Source organism: Triturus cristatus, chromosome 7, assembly GCF_964204655.1.
Source record: "Triturus cristatus chromosome 7, aTriCri1.1, whole genome shotgun sequence".
In the NCBI taxonomy this organism is placed as follows: domain Eukaryota; kingdom Metazoa; phylum Chordata; class Amphibia; order Caudata; family Salamandridae; genus Triturus; species Triturus cristatus.
The window spans coordinates 1,881,562,387-1,881,575,049 of record NC_140590.1 but is presented as its reverse complement, the minus strand read 5'-3'; the positions used below and the strand labels follow the sequence as shown (position 1 = coordinate 1,881,575,049).

At 41.0% G+C, this 12,663-nt stretch overlaps 1 protein-coding gene across 5 annotated transcripts in view; it reads right to left on the bottom strand.

Moving 5' to 3' along the window:
* The window catches only part of CLCN1 (chloride voltage-gated channel 1), a 1,161,279-nt gene that overhangs the window by 160,208 nt on the left and 988,408 nt on the right, over positions 1–12,663 (bottom strand). For all 5 annotated transcript variants that reach the window (XM_085620355.1, XM_085620357.1, XM_085620356.1 and 2 more), the window contains exons 16-17: positions 10,779–10,912; positions 7,964–8,214 (exon numbers count right to left, since the gene is read on the bottom strand). In XM_085620355.1, the coding sequence (XP_085476481.1) occupies positions 7,964–8,214; positions 10,779–10,912 (385 nt within the window). The remainder of the gene's footprint in view (positions 1–7,963; positions 8,215–10,778; positions 10,913–12,663) is intronic.

Sequence of the window (12,663 nt, the reverse complement as noted above, 5' to 3'; positions counted from 1 at the left end):
TCAAGAATTGAAAAAGACAGTATAAACAGAGGTATGGGATTTCACAGGTGAAGATGTGGGATTGATGAAAAATGTAGATCTCGTAAAAATTGCTGTAAAAGAAGGAGTAAGTTACCCAAATATTCCACAGTATACATTGACACCCGAGATAATTGCAGGAGTCACACCTATAATAGATAAAATGATTAAGCAAGGTATCGTGAGAGAATTAATTCACCAATTATGGGTCTGAAAAAGCCTAACAGAATTTTTAGAATAGTACAAGACCTGAGAAAGATAAATAAAATCGTTGTGTCATGTTGTCCCATTGTACCGAATCCATCTGTGATTTTATACCAGATTCCTCATGATGCAGAATGGTATACAGTAATTGATTTGTGTCATGCTTTCTTTTCCATTCCATTGCACCCTGACAGTCAACATATTTTTGCGTTCCGGTTTGGCAAACGTATTTTGGCATGGTGCCGAATCCCACAGGGGTATACAGAGATCCCCTCAATATTTAATCAAATATTGAAAAAGTCCTTAGAAGATTTAAAAATGCCTGAAAGTTCGGTATTTGTCCAATATATTGACGATCTGCTTGTAGCGTCAAGGACTAAAGAGGCATGTGTAGTGGATACCATTGCATTGCTGAATCATATGGCAGATGGAGGACTTAAAGTATCCCCATCGAAATTGCAATTCTATCAGAAAGAAGTACAATATTTAGGCCATAAAATTGAAAAAGGATTGAGAAAAGTAACTGCAGATAGAATCAAGATAATAAAAGGAATGAGAGCCCCAATGACGCAAAGAGAAGTGAGAATGTTTCTTGGAATGGTTGGATATTGTCGCCAGAGGATAAGTAATTTCTCTTTGATTGCAAAACCTTTGGTACGCTTGACAAGGAGTGATATAAAAGATCCCATTGAATTAAATAAAGAAGAGTTGCAGGCTTTTAAACAATTGAGAGAGAGTTTGTGTGAAACACCAGCACTTGGCATGCCGGACTATGAGAAAGAATTCGAACTTTATTGCAGCGAAAGGAATGGATGTGCACTTTCTGTGTTAATACAGAAACATGGAAAATTGCGGAGACCGATTGCATATTTTTCAGCTATATTATACCCTGTAGCTGTAGCATTGCCTGGTTGTCTGAAAGCTGTAGCAGCTACTTGTAAGGGTCTGGAACAGAGTGAAGGAATTGTGATGGGATATCCTGTGAGAGTGTTCATACCTCATGACGTGGCAATCCTTTTAACAATGAGCCACACTAAGTTCATGACACATAGTCGTCTGACTAAGTATAAGAAAGTCATCCTAGGTGCAACGAATGTGAGCCTTGAGAGATGTCTGAATGTGAACCCTTCAACATTTTTACCTGATGCTGAGAATGTGGAAGTCAGAGATGATGTGGATCATGACTGTTTGGAAGTGCTTGATTTCTGTACCAAACCACGTCCTGACATAAAAGACATACCTTTGACAGAAAGTGACTATGTGATGTTTGTGGATGGATCATGCTTGAGAACAGATGAGGGGATTCTGAGTGCAGCGTACCAAGTATGTACGGTAGCAGCTGTACTGGAAGCATCATGTCTGAAAGGAGTCAAATCAGCCCAGGTTGCTGAACTGTTTGCATTAACCAGAGCATCCAAGTTGGGAAAGAATGTGAGAGTGAATGTGATCACCGATAGTCAGTACGGCTTCAGTGTAGTGCATGACTTTGGGCAAATCTGGTCCCAAAGAGGGTTTATGACATCGAGTGGAACTCATATAAGGAATGCTGAAGTGGTTGGAAAATTGCTTGAGGTGATACAGCTGCCTAAACAGTTAGCTGTGGTGAAATGTGCTGCACATACAAAATCTAATGACTATCTCTCAGCTGGCAACCAATTTGCCAATGATATGTCTCAGTATTGTGCTCGCAATCAGAACTCCGTGAATCGAGGGAAAGAAAAAGAAATGAATTAATGTCCCTTGTTGTTTACTAACACCGTGAATACATGGGAAGAAGTGAGGCAGTTGCAGGAAGAAGCAGGAGATGAGGAAATGAGACAGTGGGTAAAAGCAGGATGTGCACCAAGGGAAACAGATCATGTGCGGGTTTATCGGGATGGAAGACCGGTCATGCCTGATAGCATGGTTTCTACCATGGCATGGATGTATCATGGACAAGCACATGTAGGGAGAGATGCTATGATCAGACTTTTCAAACAGACATGGTATAATGCCAAATTCAGACTTATAGCTGAAAGCCTTTGTCAGAGATGCCTTATATGTCAGCAGTTCAATCTTGGAAGAAAGACAGTGGTAAGTCTGGGAACGATAGGACGAGAAGGAGGGCCTTTCACCAGAATGCAGATTGACTTTATTGAAATGCCCCCCTGCAACAGGTTGAGGTATGTTCTAGTGATGGTTTGTTTGTTTTCTCGATGGGTGGAAGCATATCCAACTAGAAGAAGTGATGGAATCACAGTAGCAAAGCTACTATTGAGAGAGTTCATTCCTAGATTCGGTTTTCCAGTCACGATTGAGTCAGATAGAGGAAACATTTTCATAATGAAATCATGAAATTAATTTGTGAAGCATTGAATGTATAACAAAAACTACATTGTGCCTATCGCCCAGAGGCTTCTGGTGTGGTGGAACAAGTGAATGGCACCATCAAAAACAGACTGGGAAAAATGTGTTTAGCCACCGGTTTGAAATGGCCTGATGTCTTGCCTCTAGTACTCATGACTATTAGATCTATTCCAGATAGAAATACAGGCTTGAGCCCCCATGAAATCGTGATGGGGAGAGCAATGAGACATGTTTTCATACCAGTCAACAAGCTATTGCCTATATCTGATGACTTGGTGTTGGATTATTGCAAGGGGTTGGCTGATTCCGTTCATTCTGTGTTTCATCAGGTTGGATCGGATGCCACCACTCTTGAAAAGAAGCAAGCTCATGATCTGAGCCCAGGTGATTGGGTGAGAATAAAAGTGCATAGAAAAAGGAATTGTTTGGTCCCACGTTGGGGTAAACCACACCAGGTGATTTTGACTACGACGACAGCTGTAAAATGTGCAGGAGTGAAGAACTGGATTCATGCTAGTCATACCCTGTGAATTCCAAATCCAGTGGATAACAGAGAAGGAGAAGACTTTGAAGAATCTGATACAAGCTCAGAATCAGATACCGAAGAAACAAGAACAAGACAAACGCCCGAAAGGGGGGAATCAGAACCAAGTTTGCCTATTGCACCAGAGAATCTTCCATTAAGAAGAAAATTGCAGATTTCTGACACCAGGTCAGAATCAGACACTGAACCAGCACAAGCACATACGAGAGAAAATAAAAACAGTGAAGAGATAATCAAAAAAATTCTTGATAAAGACGTTCCGGATGAAAGGTTAAGAGAAATTACACCTCAAATAACAGAAGTAGATGGTAAGGTATCAGATACATAGAGAAAGGGAAAGATTGTCGCGGAAGACCCCCGAGGAGATGTAGGGGAACCATACATCCAGGTAGAAGAAGGGACAGCTAGTCAGCAGGAAGATTGTGTGGAAGAACCACGAGGATGGACAGGAGTAGGTAAGGAAAAATAAGTGGTGGAAAGAAAGACTACTGAAAGTAAAAACCAAGTCAGAACTGAATCGGAAGACAGTGACGAAGAAGAACTGAAAGAAATGAAAAGGGAAGTAAGCAAAAAAGGCCAGCGAAGGATGAAATTTGGCCAAACAAGATAAAGAGATTGAGATACAGATTGACGAGAGTAAATTAATCCAGAGCCGAACAAGTGAATGAGGTATCTAGCCAAGTGAAAGCAAAAGACATTGAACCGACACCATCAGAGGGAAGCCAAAGGACTAGAAAACCCAACCAGAAGTATAAGTCACCAGAATGGTCATATGTGGCACTTCCTGAAGTACGAGAAGAGGCCGACAGTCAAAGTGATCTGAAGGTGACTGTACCAGGAGTGGTTGAGGAAGACGAAGAATCGGAAATCCTGAGAGTTATCTTGTCCGACATAGGGGAAGAGACGGATGTTCAGGAAATTCTGAATCAAGATTGCGAAAGGAAAGTGAAAGACGATCAAATGCCAAACTGAAGAGAAGTGCTCTAAAGGGTGAAACTTGAAATTTACCGAAAAAGACATAAAAACTAAAAGAACCAAGTAGGTGCTTAGAGCCTTGGGATAGAACCAAGTAGGAGCTTAGAGCCTTGAGTTAGACAAAACTAGTTGTGAAGTGGAAGAGGCTAAGTCAAAAGACACTGATCATTTTTCTAAATGGCAAACACAGAAAGTCGAAAATCTAAATGTGTGGTTCTTAGAAGATGGTTCAAAATGTGTTTTTGTTGTACAGGATTACTAATGCTTCTGTGGAGTGCGTTAGCTTTAATGGTTTCATTTATGGTTACATTAAAAACAATAGAAGGTCATAGTGAGAATAAAACTCGTGTAGAAAAGATTCAGAAAGTATAGACGACTAAAATAGATAACAATTATTTACACAAAGATAGGTCTATAACTTATTCTTTAAGCAATGTTTTCTAAAAATTATTGAATGAATATGTTAAGATAATGGATGTGAGAGACTGCTACATATGTATGCAGTTGCCTGCATCGTTGTATGAGGGAGTGACTTACCATCACCTTCCAGTGACATATGGAATAACATGTAATGTATTAGCAAGTTTGTTTTACAAAATAGGGAGACTAGAATATTATTTTTCAGATGTAGACAACATTTTTTCACTAGTACCGGTAGTCAATAAACTGAATAAAGTAAAACCTGCTAAAGTGTTAGGCGAATTTTTCTTAGAAACTAAAGAATTAACATTAGAGTCAATATTTAGAAATAATATAACTTGTAGTCTGAAAAGAGAGGAGAAGACTTTCTTAGATATGGTAGAGGAGAGAAGACTGAAAATGCAAAAGAAGGTACCTGAGGGAAAAGAAGAAAAGACAGTTTGGGATGTTGAAAGAGAAAAACATTTAAAAGGAGAAGCTAGTCCAACAATGGCTTTAGATTGGCCTCAGAAGGGAAAGTTGTGTATTAGAAGCAATCAAACTGTATATGACAACTATTTTGTAGGTACGAGTGATTGCCATGATACTTATAGAATCATGGGTGGATGGGGATTTAAAGGTGGAAATGATCCGGTATTTTCTGGATTATATTTTATCTGCGGGAACAAAGCTTATTATCGATTACCAGACCATTGGTATGGCACATGTTCTCTAGGCCTGGTTTTCCCACAGATATTTCATGTGGGAAGAGGACAGGTTGGTGCACATGAGATAGGTAGACAACTAACACGTAAAAGAAGAGAATCTTGGTCAGAAATTGTAGGAGACATTTTTGGAGCACTGATACCAGCATCTGGAATATCTCTGAATACACATAAAATTAGAAAATTATCAACAGTAGTGGATCGCTTGTCAACAAGCACTGCTGGAGGATTTTTATTGGTAAATACTGAAATGGTTGCCATGCAAGCCATGGTAATGCAAAATCGACTTGCCCTTGATATGATTTTGGCAAAAGAGGGTGGAGTCTAGGGAATGCTGAAGGTCCAACATTGTTGTACTTACATTCCTGATGAAAGTCAAGATCTAAAGACTTACATAAAGAATACAACTGGTTTGCATGAGGAGATTGCTCCACTGGAGGTTGAAGGTATTTGGGAAAAGATTGGGAAAAAGTTTGCTACTATTAGAGACTTTCTATTAAAATTAGGTTGTACCTTTATAGGTAATATTTCCCCTAAAGTGTGTGATACTTTTAGTTTTAATTCTAAGATTAGGATGTTTATGTAACAAGAAAAGAAAACTACGAAAACACATAAAAAGAGAAACCGTAAGAAACAAAGAAAAGAAAGGGAATTTGAAGAGGTAGAATTAGAAGAGTGGAAAGAGAATATGTATAGAAAGACAAGAGAAGAAGAGACAGGTGAAACAGTAATGTGAACTAACAAAATATTAAGAGAACTGAATTCTATCTACAACATTTATAAAATTTTAGGTTGTGTGGTGGGGATTGATGGAGCAGGTAGAGCAAAGTTTTGTATACCTCCTCTATTTTGCATGAGAACACAAATTACATAATCTACTAACTATAATTTTATTAACTGAGTGCAGTGTGTTATATTAATCAACCATTTGTATACACCAATTACACAAAACTGCTATTTGCATGGCAAATAATTCTAATAACTAAAATCTGTACGCATATTAATAGTAGTACCTGTGGTAATAGGTAATCGCATGATTTATGTTTCTTTTGTGACGTTTGCATTTTCGTGGAGGATCGTAAAGGTAAATATTATTGCTTTAAATGTCGCTATATGCTAGGAAAATACTAATAAATAAGGGGATTAGTGAGGGGTTAACATTAGAATCTTCATTTCTTTGTATTAATTATTCTTTTGTGTTTGTTTCGCTTAAGTTGGCATTTGGGCCTTCCTAGAAAATAGCGCCTGACATGGAGTTCAGAAGTGGCCACCGTCTCGTGGTTGCGATGTCTACTGCGCAGACTCGGATGGCTCCGTGAACTTCCTAACAACCTTTGCACACCATGTCCTTAGTCAAGGATAGGAACTTGGTGGACTGCCAAACTCCGAACAAGTAAAAAACTGGACTAAAAGAACAATTGGATCATACAAGCAAACCCTAAACATTGTATCATTAAGATTAGCAAACCCTACGGAAGTGAACCAGCAAAATCTATGTGAACATTTATGATGTAAAATCGGACGTTTCCAATCAGCCAATAGCGTACTTTCTTCGTCTAAAATTGTTTTATGTCATCCTGAAATTTATTATAAAAGAGTAGTAGACTAGTGAGGGTTGTGATGCTGCTTTTTGCTCGATGACCGCAAACCCTATCGACCCCACAGACGATGACAGATGCTTGCACGATTTCTGGTCCTTTGGAGATCTTTGGGACTGTAACGTGCTGAGCAAAGAACTTTCAGACTTTGAGCTTTGGCCTGCTTTATTTGGACAATTAACGGCTAAATTCGGTTATGCAGAGCCAAATGAACTAGAGAAAAATCCAGATAGCAAGAATAGGTAAATATAATGTCATGCACAATGAATAAAACTCTAAACTTTGATTAATTATAGATGTTGAGACTAAATGAAATAATATTTAGATAAACAAATATTGATCAACAGAAATTACGAGTTTGTGGTTATACAATGAAGAGAGTAAAGGATTCTGAGTCTTAAATGTGTTTTAGCTGGTTCTAGATCACCATCAACCAATCCAACTAATTGGTCCGTCGACCGAGTGGTGGAGTGCCTTGATGTTTAGGATTAGGAATCTATAGGTGGCAAGTGCTAATGTATATTTCTGTAAAATAGCTTTTTCTTCCCTATAGGTTATAAGGTACCCCCCCCTCTCATGTCCAGCGCTTGTATTATTCATCCCCTCCTGTGTGCAGGACTCGTGTATGGAGATGTGTGTGTGTGTTGCTGTTATGGTCCCCACCAATGACTGCATGTATGAGTGATTTAGTGTGACGACGGGTCTGCGACACAGGGAGGATAAGTGTATATATATAATTTTGCTCTTCCACCCCTGTCCCGCGCTGGATCAATAGTGAACGAGCACTAAAGTATACACAAGACAAACCGCTGAAGCGCTACAGGGGTCTCGCTACTAAGCACACTTTGAATGGAATGTTACATTCTACTTTTTCTGATTATGATAATGACTCCTCTCTTTTTTTATCATCTTTGCTTTCTTTCGGATCTCTCTTCCTATCTTTATTCAAACTCTATCTTCCTTCCCCCTCTCTTGCATTTGCTCTCTCATCTTAACCTCTCCCTGTCTCGTTCTCTTGCCTCCCTCTTCACTCTTTCTCGCTCCAGCCCTAGCTCCCACTCTCTCTTTTTCTCTCTTTTTGTTGATTTCTGTTTCTCACTCTCTCTCTTCTTCTGTGTCTCTCGTGCCTAGTCCCCTACCTCACCCTGACTTACCTCACTCTTCACAGTGCCATTGTCGTCAGCTGCTACATCCTCATCCACGAAGGCGAAAGACTCACGCTTGGTCTTTGGTGAAGCTGACCCTTGACCTCTTCTAGGAGGCCTCCGCTGACCATCATATGGTGCCTCTTGTAGCTTCTCCTGCATGTCCCTGGTCAGCATGAGGCGGCGCTCCGGACTCAGGTGTCGATCCAGCAGGCCCAGGACCTCTGTCCTCTCTATGGACCCGAGGAGGATCATGGATTCTGAGAAAAGACAGGAGAGGAAGGTCAGTAGATAGAAGATCATAGAGTAAGAGAAAAGACAGAAGAGAAAGGTCATTAGATGATCGTAGAGTCTGAGAAGAGACAGGAGAGCAAGGTCAGTATATCAAAGGTCATAGAGTCTGAGAAAAGAGTAAGAGGATCATAGAGTCTTAGAAAAGTCAGGAAAGCAAGGTCAGTAGACAGAGGATCATAGAGTCTGAGAAAAGAAAGAGGAGTAAGGTCAGTATGTCAAGGATCATAGAGTCTGAGAAGAGACAGGAGAACAAGGTCAGTAGACAGAGGATCATAGAGTCTGAGAAAGGAAAAAAGAGTAAGGTCAGTATTAAGAGGATCATAGAGTCTGAGAAGAGACAGGAGAACAAGGTCATTAGACAGAGGATCATAGAGTCTGAGAAAAGAAAGAGGAGTAAGGTCAGTATATCAAGGATCATAGAGTCTGAGAAAAGACAGAAGAGCCAGGTCAGTAGATAGAGGATCACAGAGTCTGAGAAGAGACAGAAGAGCAAGGTCATTAGACAGAGGATCATAGAGCCTGAGAAAAGACAATAGAGCAAGGTCAGTAGAGAAAGGATCATAGAGTCTGAGAAAAGACAGAAGAGCCAGGTCAGTAGATAAAGGATCATAGAGTCTGGGAAAAGACAGGGGAGTAAGGTAGGTAGGTAATTGATCTTAGAGTTTGAGAACAGACAGGAGGGCAAGGTCATTAGAGGATCATAGAGTCTGAATAAAGACAGACGAGCAATGTCACTAGATAGAGGATCATAGAGTCTGAGAAAAGAGAGAATTGTAAGGTCAGCATAAAAAGGATCATGGCATCTGAGAAAGGAGAGAAAAGAAGGATCAGTATATAGAGAATCACAGGGGCTCATTAATGAAAGTGTTGCATCGCTGTGATAAAGCAGCAATGTGACACTTTTCACTGCTCCCTCCTTTCGACACTATGGATGCGCCATATTTACTGTATGGCGCTCCATGTCGCAAGGATTGACAGATGCGTCAGGAATCCTGACGTATCTGTCAGTGCAAAACACATGTATGACGCAACTCCAGCAATGCATAAGGGAGGCCTATACGCACTGCGTCACGCTTATGCCTCCTGTCAGGCAGGCGTAATGGTTTTGACGCAGTTGCGACCTAGAAATTGCAAAACTGCATTTTTTTAAATGATTGTTTATGTGCAGGAAGGGGGACCTTCCTGCACATAAACAGTCATTGGCGTTTTGCTGTTTCCATGTGTGCTGCACAAGGCAACACACATAGACACAGCAAGCACAAGAAGAAATAAAACATTTCTCCTTGTTTCGCCAAGTTAAGACCAGATTTTACCTGGTCTAAATTTTGGAGCTGCCTCCTATTTATGCTGCCCTTGTAAATAGGGGGCAGCGTCAAAATGAATGGGTGTTGCGGTGGAACACCCACCGCAACACCCACTGCCCACCCCTTTCACGCTAAGCATAGCATGAAAGGGGGCCTTATTTACAAGGCAGTGTTAAGCCATGTTAAGTGACTTAACACTGCCTTGTAAATAAGGCGAGGCCCCTATTGCCATCACTACTTCACTAAAAGTGATGAAGTGGTGGCGATAGGGGCTTGTGAATATGCCCCCTGGTCTTAACATGGGGAAACAAGGAGAAATGCCTTTTCTTCAACTCGTTGTTGCTGTTTCTATGTGTGCTACATTGTGCAGCAATCATAGAAACAGCAAAAAGCCATTGATTGTTTATGTGCAGGAAAGTTTATCGTCCTGCAATTTGAACAACCATTACAAAAATGACGAGTTGCAACTTCTATGTGTGCTGCTCTTCGACTGATCCGGAGCTTCTCCCCCCGCCCCCAGCTCCTTTAGACCCTCACGGGTGAGTAGCGTGCTTTATAAACCCGATTGATTGATTTATTGATTGCATTCTGCAGCACACATAGAAATTACAAAATACTGTTACTGATTGTTTCCGTGCAGGAAGGGACACCTTTCTGCACATGAACAATGTTTTCCTGCAGTGCAGGCACCCTTGCACTATGGTGCAAGGGTGCCTATGTTGGCGCTAGGCAGCAACATTTAGTGCCAGCGCTAAGGGAAAGGCAGGGGTGCAACGTATTCTTGTGAATACGGTGCATCCCTGTGTTCGGAAACTATTGAAGTGCTGCGTTAGCCTTCTTGGCTTAACGCCGCGCTCCGACAGTCTCCTAGTAAATATGCCCTATAGAGTCTGAGAACAGAGAGGAGAGCAAGGTCATTAGAGGATCATAGAGTCTGAGGAAAGACAGAAGAGTAAGGTCAGTAGATAGAGGATCATAGAGTCTGGGGAAAGAGAGAAGCGTAAGGTCAGTAGATAGAGGATCATAGAGTCAGGTAAAGACAGAAGCGTAAAGTCAGTAGATAGAGGAGTGTAGAGTCTGAGTAAAGACAGAAGAGTAAGGTCTATTAGTGGAGTATTTTACAAGATGGAGGTCTTTCGCTCCAAGGAGTATTCCGTACAATATAGGTCGATTAAAAGCTAGGCTCCAGCGGTGAAGGTGCTACGTATACACAAGTCATCATTTACCTTCTGATTCCACCAGAGGCAGGGTCTTCAGAGTGCAGGTCTCTAGCAAATTCTGTAGGTCCCGATATTTGCAGTTCGAAGAGATAAATTTCACGTCTCGCACCATGATATCCTCCACGAAAATGTTGTATTTACTGCAAGAAATGCAAAATAAGTCTCACTAAACAGCTTGAAGAATTGTTGACCTCAAGCCATGTAAACGGTTAGGCCTCTTGTGGCTGACATTGATCCCCAGATATACCCCCACGCGGAGCATCCGATCTTCGCTTCAGTGTGGCCTACATCAGCTGGAGTCCACTGTGCACTCTGACCCTTGGTTGCAATCTGCGATGTGCTTTTTATGCAGGTGAATGTTGACAGTGTTGTGGTCTTTGCTGTTTTTTAACTTTCAGATACTGCAGACCATCCAGTATGTCTATCTAAATGGACATCGGTGGGCTCTGAGCTGAGACTGATTCTGTTCTTCCTTTCAGACACACACCGGGAAGTTCTGTGTTCTCCTTTCTTATGTTTTTCCCTCTCTTACATGTTGGGTTCATCTGAGCTCTGCCCGTAACCATGAGCTTTTTAATGCATTATCTGAATTGTAATTAGGTTCTCACATCCAAACACCAACCTCATTCTCTGCATATACTCTCTTCTGGGTGATCTTCCTGATCTTCTGGACTGCGTCACTGGACGCCCACCTACCTCAATGGCTAGGAGGTTTGAAATCTCTGCTTCAAATTGATCACCAGGCTTTTCTGGTGTCCTAGGTTTTTTTAGGTTTCCACATCTCATTTCTTTGCATCACAAATGTTGGAGAATCCTTTCCTGGCAGCCAGCAAATACACAGACTGATGGTTAAAACAAACCTTTCATGCAACCTGAATTTATGGCAATTCTTAATATTTAGGTCTCGCTGAATATTTTCAGAATTGACTTGAGATATCTCCAAATGCTGCTACCAAATTGATATTGGGAATCTCCTATCACCAGCCCGTCAAAAGCTATTTTATTTACTGAAATACTACTTTGTTCCCTCTGACAAATATGTTAGTGTAAAGCATCGGGCAGTGGCTTTCTGGCATGGCCGTTTAGGTTTACTGTAGAAGCAGACTGTAGTTCCTCCAATCAGTGAAATGCAAACATGCATTCTATCTGGGATTGCTTCCTATTCAAATATCTGGTATGAAGTCTCCTTTGGTACTTGCTTCCAAAGCTGTAGAATTTCCTGCCCTGACATTTGAGACTTACATTAAGTTATAAGTTGTTTTCATAAAGGAATAAACACTATGGGGCATATTTATAACAGACGGTGATAAATATCGCAAAGCGCGCTGTCTATCGCTGGAATTTATCGCCATGCTTGCGCTGTATTTACAACGCATACCGCAATGGCGATGTAAATTCTAGCTGGTTTTTCAGCGATGTTCTCTGCAAAACGGCGATATGCTTGTTGATACAACCATGTGGTCGTAACACAAGAATCCACCCCCCATGTTAGGTATGGGTCAGTCATGATTTTAGCAGACGTTAGTTTTTGGCGAAAACAGCGGTTTTCGCCCAAAACTAACGTCTGCTATAATGCGTGGGCCACCTTGTAAATATCGCGATGTGCACATCAGCGATATTTACAGGGTTGTACTGCCCAGTGACGCCCACTTTGCATCTCATTAGGGATGCAAAGGGAGGCATCGGGAAAAATGCGCTAATGCATTTTAGCACCCTCTTGTAAATAGGTCGATATTTTTATACGGCCCCTGTAAATATGCCCCCAAGAGACATACTCTTGGGGTTAACTTTGGAAGAGCGTACTTGTCACACTGTGCTGAGCAAATTAAGCCCTTGTATGAATTAAGTAATTGATTACTCCAACATTTTCTGAAAAGTACTGGAAAAAAAC